We start from the raw sequence: 26,167 nt of genomic DNA on the forward strand, positions 1-26,167 counted from the left end.
GTGTGTGTGTGTGTGTGTGTGTGTGTGTGTGTGTGTGTGTGTGTGTGGTAACACCTGCATTTCCCAGGACTTGGCCTATGCTCCACCACAGATGCAGTCAAATATAAGCTGAGCAGTATTAAGAGGTTAACTGTCTTCTGAATAAGAAAAACCATAAAGATTTCTCACATCATGGTGTCCTGAAGTTTGCTATTTATTTTTCTTTTTGGAAAAAAATGCAAGAGAATAGCAAACTTAACACCACTATTAGTTCCTTTCAAGACGAAGCATCTGTATTTGCTCAGCTGATGAGATTCAGCTTCAGCTAGCAACCTGTAAGTTATGAGCAGCTTCCAGTCATTCAGCTACAGCAAAAACTTGGTTTTGGTAAAACATTTAATCCAAGAACAGCCCTAAATTACTCTGGAAAATATCAAAGCACAGGGATAAATTCAGAGTCACTGCTGAAGTTATCTGCATGTTCATGCAAGTTGAAGATGGAAACTCCTTTCCATCTCTATTTATAAATACCATTGCACACATTGGCAATGAAGTAGCAACTGGCACCAGTAGATTTCCATGCATCTCACACCCATGTTTTTCTCACATTTTCATTTTCCTTTTGAATTAAAAAAGGACATTGTTTTCACCTGCTAAATGACAGCGGCAACTGTAAAAGACTGGGAAGAAGGAATCTAGATTATAATTCAATAGCACCAAACAGATTTTTTTTTTTTTTTTTTTTTAAGTAACAGCTTCCTTTGTACTGCTGAAGATAAAGGTCACATCTCCAAGCCTTATTTTTAGTTCAGCACCATTTTTCTATAGAAAGGATAATCCATTTGGATTAGAAGGTCCACCTCTAACATAGCCTAGTAACCATTATGGAATACAAACTAGAGATATCTGCATGACTGAGCTCAAGCAAACAAGTCGCTTTCAGAGAGCTGAGAGCCTTTTGCAATAGTAGAAATAGTGGCCATACACTATTAGAATAGACTAATTTCCTTCAACCTGCTGATCAACTATCACTTGAGTAGACAGGTATGAAGAATTAAGACAAACAGCATTCAACCCATCTGGATCGTTAAGCCCCCTATTCCTCCCTCCTGTACACATTTTAGGTGACTGAATGCATCCAAAGTAGTGAGATTTCTGGTCAGAGTCCTTCAGTAGCCTCAGTGCTACTTTGGCAAGGTTTGTTAAGGGGGGCAGAACGCATGGGGCGCCTAGATGCATCTTTATGTCCTTGACACGATGCGCAGGAAGGCGTTGCTCATGACACAAATTACTGACAGACACCTTTAAAAAAAGCTACCCTAAGAACCCATACCTCATCTTCAGTGGCTCTGTATTCCCTCCTCAAAGTATTCCTCCCACACTCCAATTTCTGTCCCTCCCAATACAGCAAGATTTACAGACAAATGAAAGCTCACAATGAAAATAACTCCTTTCCTCCCAGGGTTTCACATTTGCCTTAAGCTAATTGCATTCATCATTATTCAAAGACTCTTTCATGCCAAAAGCAAACATTCACAGGTTCCTAGGGCACTCTTTAGATAGATAAAGAACTCAAGAAACCTTTAGATGAAGCAGAATTCAGCAAAATAGGTTCCTAAGGTTCTTGAAAGGCTCAGGAAAAGGAGTATCTCTTGCTCAGTAAAGATCAACAGTAACAAGAATACATGCAAAACAACATCACCAGGAAAATTTCTAACAATAAGATCCTAAAAGCCATTAAAAATACTTTTTCACAACGGAAATCAGGGATCAGATAAACATCTGCCTCAATCTTAGGGAAATTTTTAGTTCTTCAGAAGTGAAACTTCATATGCACAGCACCACACTGTACTTTGCATACTGAATTAGTGCAGAATTTTTAGTCAGATTTGAGAACTACAGCACAATCTTCTGCAAGTCAGGAGCATCTGAAAAAGTTAAGGCAGCATGAAACTAAGATGCAATTATTTCAGATTTTCTTTGTGCCATACTCTACTGTCAGAAACCTCCAGCTCTCCAGGAGAATGGGACTAGTTCACATATCTGCATCCAGAGCTCACTCACAGCACTCCAAAGCCAGAGCTAGGCTACCTGCATTGTTCTTCTGCTGCCTCTCTGATGGCCATACTATAGTAGGAGCTACTGGTAGAAGGATGAAGCAGAATTGCCTTAAACTGTCAGAGCTTGACTCAAATAGTATTTGCCAGCTCCCAAGTATTCAGACAGCCACTTGTTTCACCCATCCCAAGCAAAAATATTCTATGTATCTTAAAACCAATCACAAATATAGGAAAAAACTTAAATGATCACGTTTGCAAGTAGACTGGTTTCATTTCCTCAACAGTCAGCATAAAGCAGGACCTGTTTCCCCCAACACACCACACTGAATGCATGAACTGGAGTAAGAACAATCCACTCTCAAAGTCTGCTTAATCACAACGTAACAAAAACATTTCAGTTATTTCATATCTAGGGGCGAAGAATATTCACACGGGGTAGAATACTTAGGTTGAGGTTGCTACTGTCATCATTACTATCAAAAAAGCTTCTCTGAGGAAGAGTTTTATGTTTTCATGATATATACCCATTCAGCGTTCTGGTACAGTGAATATTTCCTATTCATACCAATCACTCTTAAGTTTCCCTTTTTATTTAAGGAGAGAAAACAGTACATAGAGATGAAAGCTCCTCCGGACTTCTTTAAAAAGAAGAGGATATTTCTTACTTGATAAACACATAGTGTATGGTTACATGAGGCAAAAAAATATTCCATCCTATACACAAGAACACCACAGGATTGCAAAAGTCTGCTTACTATTTAATGACATCCACGCATTTGTACAGATCTTCCTTTTTAATGCAAGCCCTTGCAAAGTAGTAACGTACACAAGAATCACTAGAAATATTAGTACTCAAAATATTCAAGCATGCAGACTTACTTGCATTCCCCAGGTACACTGCAACCCCCATGGAGCAAATTACATCCTTGTTTACATACAGCTGCAAATAAAAAAAGGGATTAGGCTTCAGTTAGTTTGAGCTGTTAGGCATCCCCAGTACAGCAGCAATCTCAACTGTTCAGCTATGGGTTTTGTGTTGCAACCTGTTTGTTGCTCATGCAAAGCTGGCCATCTCTGGACATGTTCTAATACTCCTTGCTTCTAGTGAGAGAATCCACAAGACAACACTATTGCTTGTGAAGAATAACTCAGGGTAACTCATCAAGACAGTTGATAGCAAACTAAACAGGCAGACAGTGCCAGTACTGGAATATTTATCAAAAGTGTACTCGTATTTTTTTTAAACCAATTAGACTGATGTTCTATCATAAAATACACAAGCCCTTGACTAAGCCCTGAAGGTGGTCTTCCCTCTCATTAATAGCTTTTTGCTGAAGAGGAAAAGGAACAAAACCAAAAGGCTTCAACAGAAAGGGAGTATGTCAAGTTATTTCAGCACTAATTACTCACTGAGAGACTAGAGGCAAAACACAAAGATCTGATAGCAGATTAGCAGTGCATTAAAAAAAGATGACTATACTTGAATTTCTGTTCACATTAAGAGCTATCAGAAAGCTTTCAGCTTTGCATACATTAAATTTTAAAGTTCTTAAATCCTGAAAGTGTTACAGGGGATTTTTAAAGGATTAGAAGCCTACAGTATTACTGCTAGATTATTGTTCAGTAAAATCTCACATTTATAGACAGTGCATCATCTTCCTTTCAAGGAACATTCCCTCTGAATAAGGCCAATGAGAGAAAATATACTTCATTGCTTTGAATTCTGAATTTCTTGTGCATCCCCTACAACGTGCACTAAGAGTGTACCCTGCCCTAGGCTTCGCTCTAGAGAAAGAATTTTTTGTTGTTTGAAAACTACTTTTCAAACTTATTTCAAGATGAAATAACAGGCAAAAAGTCGTTACACTTTGACAAAAACATTTATGCAAAGGATAAAGCTGTATCAGTTAAAATTAACAGGCTGCAGCACTGAGACTATAGAAATCCTACAGTTCAGTTCTGTTGTTCGTATAGTTGAAAATGAAGTAAACATAGTACCTTGTTTACATTCTTCTCCCATCCAACCTTCCATGCAGGCTTTGTTTCCATTTTGATCACATGTGTAGTGACCAACAAAATCATCTCGAGGGCCACAAAATTTATTGCACAGAGCACTGTAGTAATTTTCATCACACTTCACCCTTATTTGTACTTCAAAATTGGCAACGGGACCATTGAACTGCAGTGTCTTCCATCGATCTTCTGGGTTGATCATGCCTGCATGTGCCACTCGTTCTATTAACAAGTCTTCACCTATTTCATAAAAAAAAAAAAAAAGCAGTAAATCCAACAGATGTTATTCTGATAGCATGTGAGCATGTAATCAAGTGTATTTAGCTAGTTAAGGGAAAGCCTAGTGAAGAAATTGTTAAGTGATAAAAATCTACTGTGAATTTTCCTTTGCCTTGCAAACTTCATTACAGGAAGGCCAATTTTAAAAAGTGTCCTAGAGGAAATATTAAAAAAACCTGGAACATAATCCTTAGGAAATAGCTTATTTTTCAAGGCAGCCAAACATACCACACCCACATGCTGACAAGCAGCAGTTATCTTGATCTGAGGCTCTTTTTGCTTCCTTTTTTACTTATAACATCACAAAATATGCCTAATCTAGTAGCTGAGATACTCATGTAACAGTTCCCTGGTATAAAATTAATTTTAAAAATAAAACAAGACAGTACACCCTTACAGTACACCCTTAATATGCTGCAGATTTACTAAGTGATGGTAAATGCTCTGGTAGGCTTCCATGATATACATCAGCCAGGTTATTTCCATTTCCTCTGTTTTCTATACAGAGGGCAAGGCATCTAGCAAGAATTCCATAGAACATTCTGTCCAGTTGATATTTAGCTCTTTGAGAAGATACAGACAGGAACAAAGGACCATCAAGAGATTGTTCTCTGCTCTGCATCCTGCTTATCCTTATCTTTTGTGGAACTACAGGTAATTATGACCACTGCTGCAATACACAGAAGCACCCTGCACTGCCCTCAGAAAAAGCAGCAGCACTGCCACTTCCAGCCTCAGTTCACTGAGATGAAACGTGCATGAAATGCTCAGCAGTCTCACAGGACAGAAGGATTCTGTAGTACAAGATTATGGAACTGTTAATTCTAATTTTTTTTAGAAAGAATATTTTGATGGATAAAAAATGCCAAATAGGTAATTCTGATACAGAGGCTTCAATTCTAAGAGCTGAGGGGCAGATAGAATGAGCACAATGCAAGCACAGTGAGGGTAAGCACAGGCAGTGAGTGATCTCAGTGATAAGTTTTGAATAAGAACTCTCAGGCCTCTATCCCAACCCAATTACATCCACTGCAAGTTTTTCTAGGTAACCCTGCAGGCTGCAGCTGGTACTCCAAGCACTAGTTAGGGCAAGGGAAGGGTACAGAAAGTCCACTTGCATACATCAATTTCATACCCACTTACAAAACAGCTGTAATATTGCTAGCTCAGAACTTGTTTTCTTTTTTAAAAAAAATATTCTTTATAATGCATATAGAAAGAAATGGAGAACCAAGAGCCTGCACACGGGAAGAGACTGCAATGTTACTGAGAAAGTCTAAGCATCATAATACAACACAGGCCAAGCCAATAGCAAGCAATATTGAAACCCATTACTTTCAGCAAATGCACTCTACATACATAATATTCGTCAATCTAACAGGTTTAGGAAATAAACCAAATGCCAAGGAAGTTGCTGACATCACAGAAGTAGCCTACACATCTGTTACCAAAGCTGCACTTCCCCCCAGCATAAGAGAATTCAAGTGACAACTTTCCAGTTGCTAAAGGAAAGCTACAGCAGTAATGGGCACTGCATGCTCTGTTCCTTGACTTTTTTTTTTTCAAGCTTACTTCTCCAATACAAATCTTTCCTCTCAGAAAGCATATTGAAACAAAAAGTAAAAGCTGTGTTTGACTAAGCATTGAATGGATCTCCAATTAAGTCAAAGCTACCTACAGGCTACAATTCATGCTTGTTCAGACTAGTCTGTATAAAGCATTTCATGCCTATACAGACACACACTAAAATCAGTTGCAGTTCTTCAACTCTAATTCCTACAAGTGAAGTCCTCTGCCATCCAGCAGCATATATCAGCAGTAGAGCAGACAAGAAATCCACAAGCTAGAGGAAGCTGCCTGCCTTCTTTCTGTGCCTGAATCATCCCACTAGCCACTTCTAAAAGCCTGATGATTAGATTCTAGATTCAACATCCTCCCATAATCGCATTCTCTAATGACTATTGATCTGAAGACCTTGACAAAAAATGCAAAGTCACTTGATGGCCAAGGAACAGGAACAAGTATGTACTACAGACCTATTCTCCAGTCAGCAGCAATACAGGCTCATTAAAATGGCTGCATAGCCCCTGTGCTCCAAAATCACCCTGAACCACAAAGGCACACAGAAAATCAGCTCCAAGCCATCTGGTTTCTAATGTTAGAGTCATAATTACCACAGTAAGCATGAGAATAGAAGATTCTGCTTTCTTCCAGATTTAATACTCATCCCAAATGAGTGCATTTCCCAAAGCTATCATATAACCATTGGGAAACACGTTTGTCAAAGTTTCTCCCTCCTCCTCAACAATGCTTAAGTGATTCTGAAAATATTTTATCACAGTTGTGAAATGTAAGGAGACAGGTATATGAGACAGGTTTGCTCCCTGCATTTGGTTTACCATACAATTCAGCTTAAGCTACCCACCCCCCAACACACACAGCATGTTTAGCCCTTGGTAAAGGCAACAGGCCATATAACTGAATTTGATTACTGGTTAAAGGGCAGCACACAGTACTCTTGATCATATAACCTCTTATCTGATCATATAACCCTCTTGATCACACACCTCAGATGAAATAGGTTTCTTTTCTTTGACTGAAAACGTTTTCTAGAAGTATCTCTAGAAAAGCAGACAGCAACACCAAAACCTACATAGAAGGCAATGACAACTCAAAATTCCCTCTAATTACCACTCCCAAAGCACTCAATTTAAGAGGAATCCTTATCTTTGGCTATATTTAAGAGGCTCACTCTAACACAATCACCGTTAGCAGCAGCCATACACTCACAGGCCACTTCCAAGGCAACACAAATGCTGCTGGAAGCTGTTTGCAAAGAGACAAACAGCTACCACAAACTCCATGCCTAAGTGAACAGGCAGTGCCCACCTCAAGAGCCTTTTCAGCCTCTTTCAAGCAATCACTTTAAAGCTGCAAGGGCAGAACAGTGTTTTATAGACTAAGATGAAAGAGGAAGGCAATCACTACATCCCCACAGTAGACTCAATGTACTCAAATGGAAAGTTACTTCACAGTGAAGATGCCAGCCTGCTTCGTAATGGCAGCAGTGGGTGAGGCACTGCCAAGACCTCTGCTATATAACTACAAGTCTGCCAAGTCAAATGACTTACCTGGAAAGTAGCAAGCACCACTGTGACAGATGACAGAAAGCAGGCCCTTCACATTGACTCTGTATCTAGGCCAGTTTCCTCTCCCCCCTCCTCCACACTCCCAAAGCAAACAAGCAGTAACACTACACTGCCACAAGCACCCTCCAGCCCATGGCTCCGTGCAGTTCTGCCAATGCTGCTGCAACAGAGGAGGAAAGCACAGGAGCAAATCCATATTTAAGCCCCTTTTAATGGTTTGCACTTTATGATAAATACCGGGGAATAAATTTACTCTGACAGACTTCTTCCTTGAGATGGGTATTTCATAGATCAGCTATAAGCAGTCTCAGCTTGCTTTTTGTGAGCACAAAAGAAGAATGATGCAAGCACATACAGGGAGGGAAGCATAACTGTTCTGAAACCTTCAAAGTTGTCTCCAGCATACGTTTCTTTGTTAAATACCTACTGAAAAGTCCAAGTGCAAGCACTTTAACTGTCAGCCTTATGCTAACCCCCCTCATGGGAAAATACAACCTGACTTCGGAACCATTCATCAGTCCATAAAGAGACTGATAAAGCAAACATTTTAAGCCTCCTTAAGAAGGGGCAATACCAGCCACAGATCAGCTCAGCATTCAGTATACAATAGGGAGAGTTCAGCCTTCCAAAGATAGTCTCTTCGTGGCTCTAGGATGCAGAAAGACACTGTCTCTTCTCTGGTAAAGATGCTACGTTGCTTTTCTACTCCCTTACAAGTGCATTCTGATTTATCTGTCCTACTGAAGTATCCCAGTAGGTTTTCCCTTGTAAATCTGACCAGGCTGCTTCTTAGAGAGAGAAAATCTCACAGAATTGGTGAACAGACTAGTGAAACACTTAGCCTCACAACATGTCCTTAGCTAGACCTCTGTCAAATTACAGGCCTACAAAAATTTCCATGAGCCTCACTAAGCTCCAGATGCAGCACATGTTAATAGCACCTGTCTGGCAACCTACATAAAAGGCTACTTCACCTTTCATTAGCAGTTTCTCAGAGACCTAAACTGTAATTTGAGATTGACTTATTATTCACAGAAGCCTTTTTTTGAAGGAGAACTTCCACTGAAACTGCAAAGACATCACACATTGTTATTCTGAAGCTGAGGAAAAAAATTAACATCAGTGGGAGGATACAAGTTAAAAAATAAAATCAACTCTGAAGTACATATGCACCTCCTTTTCTGCAGAATAGCATTTTCATGTTCACCTCCCTCCATACCATCTGAGCCCATAAACAATCCAGAACTTGGGAATGGATATTTCCATATGCACTGTACCAGCTGCCTTAGACAAATTATTCCCAGGCTGGAAGCTTTTGAAGCTAATGAACTTTATGCAGTACTTTTTGAAAAAGCACTCAAATGAATGTCTCTGAACTGCTGCTATGTAGGATATCTACACTTATTCAACATTTTGGTTTACTCTGCTCGGCACATAAGATCTCATTCTGAATACCAATCCCAGCTTTGGAAACTGCCACTGAAGTAAGCTATGGATCAATAAAGGGTTGCAGCAACATGAATTACCAGAGATCTAAAGAAAACATTTATTAGGAAAGATTGAAGCTAGAGAACAAGACAAGTTGGTTAATTGTAGCAGAGGGAGGATTGAGGAAGAAACTCATCATCATTTTACTCACCAGACACAGTACATTAGGAAAATCTGTTAGTTTGGGAAGTCTGTCAGGAAAATTCAAGTGGGATTGATCCCAGTCTTCAAGGAAAGGGACCTTGAAATGCTAACACAGCCTTAAAAGTGGACAAAGCTAGAATGTTACACCTGATACATCTTGACAGGGATGGTCAGTGAAGCAGTCGAGAACAGAATATAGAGAAGACACATCTTTGCTATCTCCATGTCCAAACGCTTTGCTTTTTCTGTGATAGTCCCAGTCAAGATTAGATAGTCATTAACAACAGAAAGTCTGAAGCTCACTTGCAACCACACATTTTGAGACGTTTAAGCCATTACCAATGAGCAAGTTCAATCTGGAATCCTACTTTAGCAATATTACAGCAACCAACACTTTCATATTATTTTCAAGCATTTAGGCAGTAATCCTGTTGTTTCTTTAAAAGAATACCCTGCTCTGACACTGAGGATTAGTATTTACAGACCAGAAAGAAGGCAACTTTCAGTAGTAGAGAAGAATCACAATTTACATCACTTTCAAAAACATCCAGAATAATTTTCCTCATGGGAAACAAGAATGCCTACCTTTATCTGATCACCAGCTACAACAGAAGGCAGTGATGGATGAACTGAAGAGGTTCTACAGCACAGATTGCCTCCCTTAAGGAAAGAAGGGCTTACCAGAACTTTTAGACTGCTTTTGAAATTGAAAATAATGTACTATATTCCCCATTTATTAGGGTCCATTCCTCTTCTTTTCAGCAGTAACTTTTCAAAGATGCTACTATGCGCTTCTCTGCTGTGATTTGCGTATACCCTTTACTTAGACTGCATGCTTGCATTCAGATTGATTTGGAATGAAGTCTGATGGCAACAACCTACCATTCTCCCCTAATCTGTCTACAAAGAACACAAAATAAGTGAAAGCTGAAAGTTTATATAAATACTCACCAGATTTTGTGTCATTATCCCAATCCCATGCTTCTAGTACTAGTGTGAACGATCTCTGAAAAGAAATAAGATACCAATTAGATAACAAAAAACACAATTATATGCCACAAACATGGATTTGGAATAAGCAGATACTACTGTAAGAAAGCCAACTGAAAGTAGTTTGAAATTTCACTACTCCTATGTCATGTGAAAGTCCTTGAAGGCATCTTCCCAAAAAGTTGAAATATAAAGCATTAAAAATTGTGGGGCAAAGCAAGCTAGCAGCAAAACAAAAACATCTTCCCCCACACACCAACAGACAAGTTATTATTTTTCTCCTCCCACTGCGTTTAATTCTTAATTCCCAGCTTTGTTTAGCCACAGAAATTTTTTTAGAAGAATCCCTAAAGGGTTTGAACAAAGTGAAGGGTTCTGAACTTTGGGAAATAGCTAGGAAATTTAAGACTAACAACTCAGAACCAAAAGCAAAGAAACAAAATGAAATAAAGACAGTAGTAGACTTTTCAAGAAAAAGATGGAAAGTATCACATTAGACAGTTTTAAACCTAAACAGCTTTATCTCACTAAAGCAAGGCTTCAGTAATTCTTCCTCGGTTTTATGACCAACTATGCAGCATACATGTTGACATTTAGATACTAAGATTATTTAGGAAAAAATTACCTTACACACAGATGCAGTGTTTATGTGTTTTATGTTTAACAAGAGCAGCTGTGAGGCACTTCAGCTCAGAGTTTCCAACTCATCCAAGTTAAAATCAAGTTTCTCACATACATTCAAAACCAGTAACAGTTACTGCTCCACTGTCCTAAAACCCTCATATAAACCTCTTGGTGATTGGAGACCAGAGGTAAGCCACACAAAAAAAAAAAAACCTGAAACCTCATTAAATCCAGCAGAACCAAGTGGTTGTGTATGGAGAACTTAAGGACTAAAAGCAATTTATGAACTCATATGGACCTGGGAACAGGCAGCTGAGAAATAAAGAACACGTTAAGAGCATAAGGTAAGAATTCAGTAGTTTTTCATCTGTGTTTAGGATTTGTGCTGTTTATCAGTAGGGCGCTCTGCTAGAGGCCCTCTGCAACCACAACGGCGATCCTCTTTGCAGTGTCCTGAAACGAGCACCTATTCTTTTATCACTTTAACATATAAGTCACAGACGATGCCCTTTAGAAAACGTTTCTTCTGGACTTTTAGCTTCAGGCGTTAGGGAAGGAATCACTGGAATGCAGAACGCCGTAGCGGCGAATAGTCACAGCGCACTGAAGGAAGCTCAGCAGCAACTACACTGGACAGAGACACACTGGAGCTACAGCCACCTTTGGAAGAAGGCAGCTCAAAGAGCAGCTGATCAGAAGAGACAATTCCACTTTTTTTTTTAAAGAAATGGTACTGTAGCACTTCAGTAGCTGCCTCCTTCCACCCCCCACGTTATACCCCCAACAGAGCATTTAGGGAAGCAGGATAGGATCCTACTGTAGTCTGAAAATACTACTAATTACCTTCTTCAAAATTGCTGCCTGAGAAATAAACGTAAAGTGAATAGTATCAGAAAGTAAGAACTACATAGTATTACCCTAATGCTGTCCTCTGGCAGTTTTAAGTCTGCTTAATTTGGGTATGAAATCCAAAATGTATTCTAAGTACAATCCTGCAGAGACTTATGCATGACTCAAAGTCCTATATCCACCTCTCCTGTATTTAACAACTGATTTCATAACACACCCCTCAACCTTCCTATGCTCCACTGATTTTTATTAGAAGTACGAAAGTGCTCAAGTGCTTCCAGATGTCCACTTATTCATCTTACGTAAGGGCTGGTCCTTCCTGCTGCAAGTCAGCCACTGCATCCAACTGCCCACACAGCCTAAGGCAGTAAAAACCTATGCTGGACTTGATGCTTTGATCAACTATGCCTTCCCATCATTCCATCTGAAAGCAGACTTCTATCTTCAGGTAGAGTGTTTGTGGGAAATTGAGTGCCAATGTGCACAGGAAGGGGTGAATAAAGAGACAGTCCACAGGTTCTAAAATGCTCTGCAAGTCATTGGTCCCATGAACCTGAGCTCAAGCACTCCAGCTGGGGATGATCAGGAGTCAGGTGGCCATCTATACAAGGCCTAAAAGGAATATGTACAATCAAGACACAGCAATATATCCTTTCACATACTGGCATCCTGTATCTTTGATTTCCCTGTCTCCATCTAGGTCACTTACACACACTCTACTGTTGAGAAAAGTTGAGCATACAGAGCTGCAACATTGAAGGAGGGCTTTTAATCACACTTCAGGGTGTAGATGTTAGTCAAATCACAGCAAGGAGTATTTTCAGACTAACGCACATTTACCTGAAAATCAGTTTCAGCCAAAACAGCTCAGCCACCCTCCAAACAACCCCAACAGACATAAGAACATATCCAGAAAGTCAGCTGATTACAGGGCTTTCTCCCTGCAGAGGAGACAGTAAGGTTACCAACCCACCCTATGATCTGTGGTAGGGCAACAGCTGTTGTGTTGCAGTTATTGCTCCTCAAAACAAGAAACCGAACCCTACTCCTCCAGCTCAAAAAAAGAGTTCTCCCTCCCCCTCCCCCCATAATGCATTGAGTATCACACAAGACCTGGTTTAATTCTTTCAAACTTTCATTTTAAAACAACAGCTGAAAGTACAAAAAGAAGCACTGAATATGCTCATGATATGCTGCACTGAGAGCTTTCCAGTCACAGCTCAGCTATCAAAAACATTTACTAGGGGAAACCAATATCCACACACTCACCCATGTTGTAACCCTACTTGATAACCAGAGTTAAGAGCAATAGGCTTAGTAAAGCTACTAGATATAAATATTTAACAGCACTTTTAGCTTGAACAGACATTCATTTTGTAAGAGCTCCACCACTGGCTTACATCAGCTGTATCTGCACACTCCAATAGAAAGTCCAGCACAGGGTCAGTCAGCATGAGAGGCAAGCGACTCTTCTGTAGCACAAGGCACTGACACAAGCCTGTGCTTTTAAGCTGTGCTTATAGAAAGCCACTGAAGAACCTGCATTAATTTAGTAACTGCCTCACAGTTTAAGGTCTACCCGTATTTAGAACCTAAACTCCTGACATGATCCCCACTCTTTAGAATACCTTCAGGAAAAAAAGGCTGCCTTAAAAGTGAAGCTCTCCCCAGAATCTACTGATCTAATTATAAAAGTACAAAGTTCCTACATAAATTCAGCAAAAAATTCCAGTTTTCTAGCAAGTACCCTAAGAACACTCCAAACGCACAAGTACTTCATAATGGTACACACATTCATTTCTTGTACACTTGTACACTAATGCTTTGGACTGATTTGACCAGCACCTCACCAGTAGGACCAGAACATTCTAGTCTGTTCCTACACAAAGGAAGCTTTGTGAATTGGTATTTGTTGTCTGTTTCAGCTAGTACACTTCAGAAGATATTTTGCAAATGACCATGGCACAGCTTGGAAAGCAATGACGTGGGGTGAGCAGTACCGCACTGAGAGGTTCACCTCCCAGAAGGATTTCAACACAGTGCAGCTCTCTTGCTCTCTAAATCAGAACACAGTATGCTGGGGGCTACCAGAGAAGAACATCAGCACATTTCTGCAGAAGAGCATAGATTTGCAAAAGAACTATTTCACAGGGGTGAAATAAGACAAGCTAAGCCCTTTGGAAAGATACAACTTCAGCCTGTTCTGCTATCCTGACAGCTCTGCTTTAGTTGTTTTCCTAGGAAAACAAGTTCAAAGCATTATTCCACTGCTTACACTAAACAAAACACTCCCCACACTATCCCAATGACCTCTTCTCCGGGGAGGGGAGGAAAACAAAACCTGTAATATTGGTTTTGCAAAAACTTTTCAAAAACTATTACTGTGGCATTTGCAAATCAACACTCAAAGATGTTCTCTGGATAGACACGTGTCAGATTTCTAATCTAAACAAAGATGACCAATCTTCTGACAGTACTCTCAATCAGGAAGAGAATTTCTATTTTTAAACAAAATCTCCCCAAAAGCCACAAAATATTGAGCTGAAAAGAAAAGTGATACAAAAGCCATCTAACAATTAACACATTAACTGTATTACATATTTACTCTAACATTCTTGATTTCAACTAAGATTTCCAATCAGAGACATTTGCCCGTGAGTTTCCATAGACAAACAGCACACCAAGAGATCATTAACCTGCTACAGATCAGAAAATAAGTACTGCTCCTACACAAACCTGGAGCCCACATTACCTTCCTGTCCAGCAGACTGTTATACTGGAAGCACAGGCTCTCACCACCAATCAGTTCCATTTCCTTTCAAACTTCACTCACGAATTAGCAACTGAAGTATCTGAATACTTCGATGGTAAAAATAGGTCACAACAGCCTCATATTTAACTCCTGAGGTTAAAGAAGTTAAGCTAAGCCATCACTAATAATTCTTCAGATCATGTTTCTAAATTCTTGACCAGCATGGCCAATTCCCAGATTTTCTTTATTTAAAAAGAAAAGACTTCCTACAGGAGCAAAGCAAACACAGTAAAAACAGAGGGGAAAAAAAACTGGTAGCCCTCCCCCCCCCCCCCCTCTTTAAATTACCCGCCCCCCCTCCTCTAAGCAGCCTGCTTGCCATGGAAAAAGCTGACTTAAAAGGCAAGCATATTCCATTTCCTTCCCCAGCAGCCCTGTAAGCCCTTACAACTTCCTCATAAATAAACCAGATTGCAAGGGCAGGGAGAAGGATTCAGAGGAGGTCCATCTTCAGCACAGTTTTAAGGGCAGATGTGTAGAACAAGCGTGCAAGTTGCTCTTCTCAAAGCGGTTGTGACAAAGACATGACAGACACCTCTGCAGAAGGAGCAAGCATTCCCCACTCCCCAGGCCATTTTCCAGATGAGGGATACAGGGAAAAGACAAAATGAAGCTCATTTTTGAAGCTTCACGGAAATTTCAGCCATACTTGCATGCAAGAACTTGTCTGCTGAAAGCAAAGATCATTCCAACACAAAATTGTAAAAGGACCTCTCCTATAAACCCTCATTTTTCATTTGAGAAGTACCATGGTGAGGCCTAAACAAAAAGCCTTCCCTTAGGAAACCAGGGCCAAACAATCACGTTCTGTCAGAAGCGTTGCGGAAGGCTGGTTTGGAGTACTGCAAACACCGGCAGCAGAGAACAGAAAGATGTTGAGCAACTCTAAGTCATCCATTTGAGAGCAATTACTGCAGTTATATTCCTCTTGGCCAAGTCACAAAAGCGGGGCAATGTTTACAAGCTTTGGAGCCTTGCTGCTCTTAGAGGGGAGCTGTTTACAGATGAGCCCCACCTGACCCTCTTTTAGGAAGCCTACAAAACCTGGGAGGTGAGGAAGGGAGAAAAGGGAAGGTACTTTTGACACTACTACTAGCCATCAGGCTCAAATCTCCACCTACATGAGCTTGAACACCTCATTCCTCCCCCAAACAAAGCAAGCTCAAAAATACAGGGGTGTGTATGTGTGCACATATGGGGGTGGCAAGGGAAGAAATCAAGACGTTTAGACTATTAAGAGTCATTTCACTAAAAGAGGAGCACAAATAAAAACAACAGGTGAATAAGTCAGAATCAGAGATAATACTTAACACCCAGGTAGGGACTCACATTCAGCTAACAAAAGTAACCCAGCAACTGGATAAGGGAATCCTACCAACAACTGGCTGCAGGTATCTAAACGAAAACAGTTTCAAGAAGGAACTCAAAGGGGCATTACAGCATCTGACAGCACACACATTTTTGTGAAAAAGGAGCATAGTGGGCTTCTCATCGAGGTAATCAAACTATTAGATGCAGCTATGTGTTACTCAATAGTACAGCTGGAGGAAGATCTTTAAGACCTGAAGACACTTGCATATCCTACTGATACACTGCATGCAACCTGAAAGGCCTTCAGATTTCACAGGAAAACTTTCAGCTGCAGAGTTCTGAAGTTATCTGAAATTGTGTATTAGCCTTACCTAAGACCTGTAGAAACAGGGCCCGTTTCCAGGTAGCTCACAAGAGGAAAAAGATCTCTAAAGGAAGACATTAACAGTCACTTCACACCACTTGCAAAGCAGACAAAGCTCTCACCTAAATAGAAGATAAACCACCAGAATAACCTACAAGCCTGCAGTTTAGCTCCCAGAACAAACCTAACCTAATTTAACATTATAACAAGTGACAACTCAGAAGTACTATTCGTTCCTAAAAAACTCAGCAGCGGCCCTGAACTTCGACAGCAGCCTCTGCCAGACAGCAGCTGCAGACCAAGCAGTCCCTTCGTCCAGCAAGCAGGGAGCACATACCTCGCCAGGTCTTCCAGCACCAAAAGCAAGTAATTAGCTTCTCATTTAGAAAAGGTGCAGGAAATCTGCCCAGGCAGTAGTCTTGCCAAGGCTTATCTGAAGAAAAGCTGCTAGCTACTATTCCACTCACAGTAAACTGTAAAGGTTCTACAAGAGCCCATCCCTATTTTAACAGTTCCTTTCAGCACTGCGTGCAGAGCATTACTGCTAGTCTTGCTGAATATAAGCAACTCCTGCTTTTTATAGCAATCTGCTACTCATCCCCACCCCAGACCATCTTCCCTTCTCCAAATCCATCTCTGCTGTATTCAACGAGATTAAGTTCCACCCCTGAAGCCTAAACTGTACAAACTACCTAGGATTTGTTTCCAAACCTCTTGCTTAGAGCTCCAGAATTAAGGAGAAAAAAAAAAAAAAAAGAAAGAAAAAGCAGAGAATACTTTGTTACCCTGAGTGCAAAGGGTCCCGCAATACCATTTTATTGCAGAGATTAAAAAAAAAGCAGTGTTTAATATTAACCCAACGTACCAGTTATTCCACTGATCAGTTTTGCCATGAAATAGAAGTGTTTCACCAAGAGCCTTCAGTCTGCGTTACCTCTAGACATCGTGTGTACACATCTCAATAAAACAAGTAGTTCATAAAACTAAGAATATCAGTAGTGACATGGCAGAAACAGCATCTCAAATCTTGTCATTTAAGCTTCCAACATTGCTGAATGTGAACCAATTCTCAGAGCATATCATAAAATTCTCAGTTAATGACACCTGTGACTGTTCTTCCTTCTGTGAAGATTTTGATAAGCAAGGCTTCACAAAATACATCTTTAAGTCGATTCCATGACCAGCTCTACTCATTCAATTAGAGCCACTTCATTCTATCCAAGCAAGCTGCGTTCACAAGCTCAGCACAAGTTTTGTGTACAGCAAGAGATCAGGTCCCCAACTCGCATCCATGTCTTGACTACTTAAGACTCAGAGCAGCTGGGCACTTTGGCTCTAGCCAAAGAAAGAGGGGGAACAAAACCACAGACTGTGTCTTGTCACTGAGCAATTCTGTAGCAGAAGGGGATGGGAAGCAGCATGGCTTCAGCGTGCCATGACCAAGTAGGGGATGACTTTTCTACAAAGAATGAAAACAACGGTCAAAACTCTTCAGGCTGGAAGGGAAAGAACTGAAGTACGTGGCTTTGTAGATTTCTATTACAAAAGGCCAGGGAGATGCTGAAGAAAAACAATTCCTGGCCTCGACAAGAACGCCAGGTCATTAAATTAAGCCAAAAGGAGCCATGCTCAGGGACAAAAAACCCACAGAAAACAAACACAACAAGAAGGCACTTCATGCAAAGCTTGGCAGTCCACAAGCAGACTAACACAAGCATTTGACACCAATCACAACTAGATGAAGGTTCTTGTTTGAAAAAAAAAAAAATAAATAAATAACAAGCTCTTACATATTCTTGCCTAGTCCTTACCCATAAGGATTTGTTTATGTTCCCTCAACTCCATCTTTAACCTGGCAGCTGATGAAGTATTCTACTTTTTCTGATAGCTAGCATTAAAACAAGAGACCACTACTAAGAAGCATTCACTATGCAGGCTCTTGCAGGCCTGCTCAAGTCATCAGTACCTATCTTGGGGTAAACCACATTGTGACCAAGCAATGTTTGAGGGATAACGAAAAAAACAGAATTTATAATTATACCTTGGAACTCCTCTTTGAAAGCTATAACATCTGAGAAAATCTAATTTAATTAAGATTGTCCTTTCTGCAGTGCTGTCACCTGAAGTTAGCCAATTCCAAAAGCCACCAAATCATGCAGGTAACATCCATACCAAGCCTTGTACTTGTTGCAGCACAAAACAAATGCTATTTGAAGAAAAAGACAAGCTGAGCTGGAGCTACTAACTGGGAGATGTTACTAACTAGAATAAAGATTTGGAGGTCTAGAGGCTTTTGAAACTTTTCCTGGGAAAATGGTAGCCCAGCTGGTCCTTAAGAGCAATTAACTCCAAGCTGGGTGGTACAAAGCAGAACATGGTGTCATCCAATGACACGTAAGAGAAATGCACAAACGAAACAAGCACTTACTCTTCAGTACCTTAATGAAGTTTGACAAGTGTCAGGTAGAATATTAAGTTCACTGATCTCATAGCAATTTCCTCCCCACACAAAATTGTCAGCACTTTGTATTTAAATCCCTGTTTTAACTATGAAAAGCTCAGTACATTTCTTGGTGAAGGCTGAACTGAGAAATAACTTGCATTACTAGACAACTCATTGTCAGGCTTCAACTACTGTATGTCATGGTCAAAAACAATCTCTCCTGGCTTCTGTGTAATACATGACTGGTGCCAGCACTGGCTACTTACTCCAAAAGAAACTGATTTGATACCATCTGTGTGTGTTGCTGAGCTAAGCATCACAGCTCTACACAAACAGGAGCAGCACAAGGTATCACTCCCCCCACTAAAAACTGGACCTCTTGCGTTCTATGATTCTCAAGAACCAATCTAGAGAGGTAGCACTGCCCTCAGAACACTGTCTGCATTTGAGGGGAGTTAGGGGCACAATACAAAGGGTGATGTTAGCATGACTGGTAAGGTAGTCACAAAGGCAAAGCACCTGTGGCAGACTGGAAATATCAGCTAACTGGAGAAATGTTGAAACTTGACAGCTGGGAAAGAAAAGTCACAGACTGCTGACATTTGCCTAATTTGAGGGAACCACCTCAAACATTCCACTACTATCTATAATGTCTAATAATTGAAGGAATTTGCTGTTATTATTCCAGATTACAAACTACAGGACTATCAGTCTGCAAGTCTCATTACGAGCCTTCACTTCTAAAGCATTTTCCTCCATACTTTACATGGTTACTCTGAGCAGCCCTAATAAAGCTAGCCACAAGACAAATCTTGATGGCCCTTCAGATCTGCCCCAGCAGCACCGAGTCAGCATTAAGCTCAGTTCAGTGCTCAAACAGCACAGCTTCACAATCTGAGCCTCAAGCAGAATCCTTGGCAACCTCAGGAAGCAAACAGTCCAAAAAGATCAGGGATGGGGAAGCACAAGTTAAGATATCACCAGCCTTTTGAAGTTACACCTATAGAGATGAGCCTGCTTGAAAATGTTTGCAAACTTTTACACTCGGTCCAGTAGGGAAAAATACCTTGAAAGACAGTTTTTACTAAGTACGCACAGAAGGCCCTTTTTTTGGTCTCTGAAGACAGAAAATACTACTAAAAAATGAGTATCATTCAACAGCTCACTAAAGCTGCTTTTCTTCCACGTAAAGGAAACCCACACATTGCAGCCTGCAACAAAAAGCATGGCAGGTTTTTGCCTGCACTCATTACCTTCAAAGGAGTTAGATCCCTAGATCTACTGACAGAGGACCAGCGGCCCACAAAACATTCAGGAGTGAGGAAAACAGGCCTCATTAAGAAAAACAGCTTCTACCAACTGTCACATCTCTTCCATACACGCTACAATGCATGGGTATAAAATCAGCACACTTTCCCTTTCTGCCTGAGAAGAAATCAAACAAAGGAAAGCCAACTATTTGAAATTTAAAGCCATTAAAATGTAACAGCTACCAAAACAATACAATTTGGCATGCTGTACTACAGCCATACCAAGAGAAGCAACATCCTAACTGGTTTACCTGAGGGCAGTCATACAAGCACACAATTTGCACTGTACCTGCCCCTCACAGGGATCCCAGTACAAACTCTCCAAAATTGTTTCTCTGTGACAGTTCTAGAGTAGAAAAGAACAAGGAAGAACAATTTCAGTGGGAATCAACCTTGCAAACCTGCTGGAACCTCAAGTCATAGCCTTCCCTTCTATCCTATGTAGGGAGAACACAGGGTGCTTTTAAACTGAGATTAGAAACAGAGATTAAATCAGAAATTACATACAGAAGAGTAACAACTCCAGCAGATGTTTCTCCACCAGTGCCTGATTTTAGTGGACAGCCTTTGGCCTGGCAAAAAAAAACATTTTCAGAAACAGAGTCATGGGATTAAGTTTCAATAGATATTTGCCTTTTACATGAAAGCTATTTACACCTTAAATAGTCTCACAACTTCAAGGCTATTAAGATATTCTCTTCTCTACCACATCTGAAGCCAGCACTGGGAATTTCCAGAAATCCTCTGAGTTAATCCAATAGCAAATACCAGAAGGAAGTATCAGTGACATAAGAGAACAGAAAAAAAGCCTGCTAGAAAGACGCATACAAATGCAATACACTGCAGTCAGATAGGCATCATCATAATATCATTTCATTAGATTCAAAATGAAGCTTTCAGCCTTGCTACCACCTTTGAAGGTGGCAAACTTGACAGTAACCAAGTATCCATGCCCCACTCCTTTCCTAAAGTCTTGGAAGAAGTCCAAGATAAATTAAGTCCATTATAGGTACACTTTCTTGTTGCATTAATGAAAATGTACCTAGATCATCTCTTTTGATGCCTATGTAACAACCACGAAGACCAATTAAATGTTGATGCAAGCCTTGTTTTATGCTAACAATTCAAATTCAAAAGATGAACTAGTAATTAATACTGCTCTTCCCTCCCCTCTGCTCCATGCAGCATGGATATTAGTGTCCTCTGGGCACTTCAAGCCATACATCATTATAATTTCAACTTGAAGTCAAGAGGGAATTAAAGTAAATATGTAATAACACTTTAATTATTGTTCTAAACACAGAACACCTGCATGCACTCTTTTGTATTGCAAATACACATCCCAAGAAAGTAGGCGAATATAGAAAAGACAGATATGCCCTTGAGTTCTATACATGTAAAGTTCCTCAGAATAAAGAGTATTTTAATCGTAACCCTTTTAAATAACATTAGCTGGTGGCAGCACCTCTGTCTTTTCCTTTGTTTCTGAAAAGGCAGGTGGCCACGAAACTAGCTCAACCTAATGAGTGTGGATGCCCTGCCCGAGGAAGCAGAGGCCCATACTCAACCTCTGTTCCTACAGAAGCACTGAGCTAAAGGCAGTGTTTTTCTAAGTCCTACTCAACTTTCTCGTCAATTCTACCCAACTGAATCCCATTAAAGCTAAAGCTAAGTGGGCAATACCAGACGTGTATGAAAGAAGACACACAAGCAAAGATTTTGGTAGCCACAGCTAAATTGAATGACCTTAATTTCCATTTCTTAGGTAGCTGCTCACCTTACCACCTCCTCAGCACCAGGATGCTGCAGACATGACCAACGCTCTGCCTGTGCCTCACTGCTCTCACAAACACGCAGAAATAAGCTGACCAGAAAACCTACTGCTGTAAGAGGACAAATTCTTTCAGAGATCAACACACACAACAGATTTGAACCAATATTTAACTGTGTGCAGCATACCTGTTATGTATACACGGCAGCACCAGTGTCCAGAAAAGCTCATACAAACACGCTCCCAAAACAAATGCCTGCTTCTTATTTTAGCAGCAACATGGAATCTTCTGAACAGTACTTTGTAGCTACAGTAAATGTTAATCACGTTTTCAGCACCAATCACCATGCTGTATTTAATTCCTATTAAAAATTAACTGCTTACAGCAACAAATTGATACGGCATACAGCAGTACATGAAGTCTGTAATTCCAAGATTCTATCTGAATATATGCTAACCTTAAGTCTATCAACTCCAGAGTAACAAAGCGGCACCAGAACTCCTTTGTAACAGGTATAGCAGAGTACATGGACCAAAAAGTGAAAGCAGGCACTTGTGAATTAAGAGCGCTGCTTTATTTTTTCTTCCCCACACTGATACAGATCTGGAAGCTACAAAAGCCAGGTCTCACAGCAAGTTCTCAAACTGATTTCATTGTTAACTACTAGTTACTTCCCAAAAGTATCAGTGTCACAGTTTTCTTCTTAAGGAAGAATACAGAAAAGCCACATAAACCCAATGAACATTTAAAAAAAAAAAAAAAAAAACTGTTCCATAAATAGTTTTGGTAGCCCAAAATAGGATTCATAATTCAGCAAGACCCACAAGTGAATACTTCTCAATCTTTTTAACACTTCTGCTCTTCTACCTTCTTCAGATTCCTTGGCTAACAGAAGTCTTGCAGACCATCACAGTTTTTTAGAGTCTATCCTGAAGACTTAGAGGCACACAAATTAACACTGGTGTAAGGCTGTCAGAAGTCAGACAAACTCCTCCTGCCAGTTCATTTCATTTACTCTAAATCTGCAGTGATCAAGGAGTAGATACAAAGCTCTTGATATTCAAGAGCTTGTTCTCTAGAAGCCCTGTGACAGTTCATTATGGCAGTTCACAGTAACATGTAGTGCTAAAAAAAAAAAAAAAAAGGATTTCATTTCTGAAAATTAACCCCTTAAGAATTGCCACCAGCTAAATTTGATCAGCCACTTCACATTTTCTCTTACAGAGAGAGATGCAAAGCATCTACAAGCTGTGCAACCCCAACGTCACCCCAGCTTAACGATGGACATCAGAAAACACTGCAGGAGTGTATTTGAAGTATTCAGTACACAAACCTAAGTTGGTTTTTCTACTTCCATCCCCTTCCCGCTTTCTAATAGAAGAAAGCATTGGTCTGTATGGATCAACCAGGGAATAATACTACAAAGCTCTTCAACAGATGAATACAACACTACAACTCTTTGTGCCTATATATAAATATATGGTTTAAAGAGCAGTTTACAAACAATAAGGAGATGCTATCACTTCATTGTTGTATAGACAAACAACCATAAACAAGGGCTATGCTTGTCCTTCAACACCCCTCATCAAGTAAACATGGTCTGACTTCTAGACTTCGACAGCACGCAGCCAGTTACAGTGAAGACTCCATGCTACAACAAGGAAAGTCATACTGGTTTTAACACCATAGAGAGGTAGAACTATCAAAACCACACACAAAAAGAAAGTCTTTATGTATAGCACAAGAGCAAGGAACCACCTCCCAAAAATCTGAGGCAGCACACAAGTTACTCAACCTGTACTGTTAGAACTGTCTTCAGCCAACAGAAAGAACAGCAAATGGAAGCCAGAGCTGCACACCCTGCTGAACTACTGCAGTCTTTATTGGAGTAGATCAATAACTAAGCTGCTCATGTATTCCTCAGCTCGCTGCCTAAAGCACGTCAGTCAGCCTTCCAAGATCAACCAGCCCCCTGAATAGAGCTTAAGTTCTCCAGGTAGAAGCCAGGACCTTAAGCTTTAACAATGTAGACTGTTCTACATTAACTTAAAATTTGTCAAGTTGAAACATCAGTAATAGAAATACACACCCAGAAAAGACCAAAACATCACAGTGTTTTAAGCTAACAGCCAGCTCATGCAGTATTTCACTACCATTTAGATGCACTGCTCTGTGAGTACTGAAAGTTGCTCAGTCTGACACAGCTCCCACTGATTACAAGATACTGCATCAGAATCGACCCTGCCACCTTATTAAAAGCCTGGATGTGTAAAGTTCATCCAATTCAAGTATCAGACACTCAGTTACTTAAGCTGTATGTTCAGAGAACTAGCAAGCACAACAGATTAGAAAACCAGTGGACTATTTAGGAATTGAAGATGCACTGCAAGAAACATTTTAAGTGTAATAATAGTAAAATAATGATGTACTGAATAAAAGCCACCAGAACACATCCTGCTGGGAACAAGATATATACGATCAGGACTTCCAAGCCTGAAGCAGGATGTAAACAGATTGCAGTTTATGTACTAATACTCCAGTCTTATCTCAGATTTAAAAAAAACTTTAGAGAATGAGCACCTGTGCATCTGTCCAAGGGGCATATAATTGGTTACTCAAGGACTATTAGGCTGTTTCTTAGCAACCTCTGCAAGCTCTAATCAAGACTAAGATTGCCATTCAGCCTTGAAATGCCATGCCCCTTCCATCTAATGCAGCATTCTAGCTGCTGTTGGGAAGCACACTAATTTCAACCACAGATAAAATCCACGCTTACTGTGTTTTTAGCCAAGTTCCTCTTAGCACTTAGCTACCAGAAGATTTTCACGTAAGATGTGCTTTCTAAACTTTTAGTCAGTATCCAAAATGTGAGTCTGTAGAAGTCAGTTTTCCTCCTCTTCATACACAGTAACAGCTAATAACCATTCTTAAAAATCACCCTGGAGATAGAGTTTAGTAAATAAGTACAAGCTACAGCTCAGCTGTTAAACAATGTTTTGTAACAGTAAACCATTCTCTGGAGATAGTTATAAGAACTAAGTTCAATACCTAAAGCAACAGCAGACATATCAGACTAAGAGCAAGCATTCATCTCAGTGTGAGTTTGTATCTAAGCCTTTGGAGATAAGATGCACCTACTGTTTTGTACATCACTGAACAGAACCCAGGCCACCAGACCAAAGGCATCTGAGTAACTTAAAACATAGTGACTTAACTGTTCAGTCCTAGACAAGCTTCATTGCTTTTCTATATCAATGCACATATGATAGTCACCAATTAAGACTGTTTGCTAAGTTTCATATACAGGTTGTTTTTTCTCTTACATAGCAAGCAAAGGCACCAAAAGCCCGACTTGGCCGCTCCTCTGACTCGAGATGATTTAGAAAAGACACCCACACAGCCCTATGTGCTCCTGCAGCTCTGTCCCTGGGCATACAGGAGAGGAAGGCAGTAGCTGTAGGACAGTCCCATTCTCCTCCTGTCTATATGCACCCTTCAAATACTGGAAGGCCACAATGAGGTTCCACCCAAAGCCTTCTCTTCTCCAAGCTAAACAAGCCCAGTTCCCTCAACCTTTCCTCACAGGAGAGGTGCTCCAGCCATCTGATCATCTTAATGCCCTCCTCTGGACCCGCTCCAAGAGCTCCACATCCTTCCTGCGCTGGGGGCCCCAGGCCTGGATGCAGTACTGCAGACGGGGTCCTCACAAGAGCCGAGTAGAAGGGGACAACCACCTCCCTCTCCCTGCTGGCCACCCCTTTTTTAATGCAGCCCAGAACACAGCATGATGCAGCACAGGTGATCCCAGCCATCCACTCACTGGCCCGCTACCCAGCCTCAGTGACAGCAGCCAGGGCACATGGGAGGTGGCCATATCATGTGTCACCTCCCACTCACAGGATGGCTAAACATACCATCCCAAAGCCACCAAGTCGATAACAGCAGCCAGCAGCGGCTAAAGGCCAACCAAACTTAGATACCTACTAACCAGGAGCCAGAGCAGCCACAAGGCTGACAAAGACCATCTGAGTGCTGAAGAGGAAGAGAACAGCAGCACTACTGCAAAGGAGCAGCAGCAACCATCCTTTAGTATCTCACTTAGCACTAATGGGCAGAAGAACTACCAATGCACCCCACTCATTCTTTCAGCTTGTCACTCTGCTTTCAAGCCACTGCTCACAGCTTCTTCCAGCTCAGTGGATACCAGCACATGGAACCGGAGCAACCCAAAGGAAAGTCAACTGGTGTGCGAGTTGTAAAGTGACCCTCCCTCTTCAGTAGGTTGAACAGCTCTAACTACAGCAAGCAATGCAAATAGGACCCACACAGAGTTGACAAAACATCGGTCTTGTTTTCAGAAAAGGGAGGGAAGCTTTCAGGCATGGAGTAATTTAAAGCTTCTGCAGATGACTAAGTGTACGATGTGATCACAGCTGCTTTACGAACTTAGTTTCTAAAGTATGTTCATTGCATGTATTTCAAAGCCCACGCTTACACAAACCAACGCATACAGGAAAAACAAGTGAAGGAGTGAGATTACACAGCACAGGTAAATTCCACCCCTCTCACCTGCACGCTGA

At 40.7% G+C, this 26,167-nt stretch overlaps 1 protein-coding gene across 1 annotated transcript in view; it reads right to left on the reverse strand.

Annotated features, from left to right (window-relative positions):
• Positions 1 to 26,167, reverse strand: part of JAG2 (jagged canonical Notch ligand 2) — a 60,083-nt gene that overhangs the window by 26,459 nt on the left and 7,457 nt on the right. Inside the window, exons 3-5 of the mRNA XM_042867190.1 lie at positions 10,064 to 10,118; positions 4,038 to 4,292; positions 2,919 to 2,979 (exon numbers count right to left, since the gene is read on the reverse strand). Of these exons, the coding sequence (XP_042723124.1) occupies positions 2,919 to 2,979; positions 4,038 to 4,292; positions 10,064 to 10,118 (371 nt within the window). The remainder of the gene's footprint in view (positions 1 to 2,918; positions 2,980 to 4,037; positions 4,293 to 10,063; positions 10,119 to 26,167) is intronic.

The sequence above is a fragment of the Lagopus leucura genome, unplaced genomic scaffold (genome assembly GCF_019238085.1).
Source record: "Lagopus leucura isolate 7727_CA_CO unplaced genomic scaffold, USGS_WTPT01 Super-Scaffold_1, whole genome shotgun sequence".
Classification (NCBI taxonomy): Eukaryota; Metazoa; Chordata; class Aves; order Galliformes; family Phasianidae; genus Lagopus; species Lagopus leucura.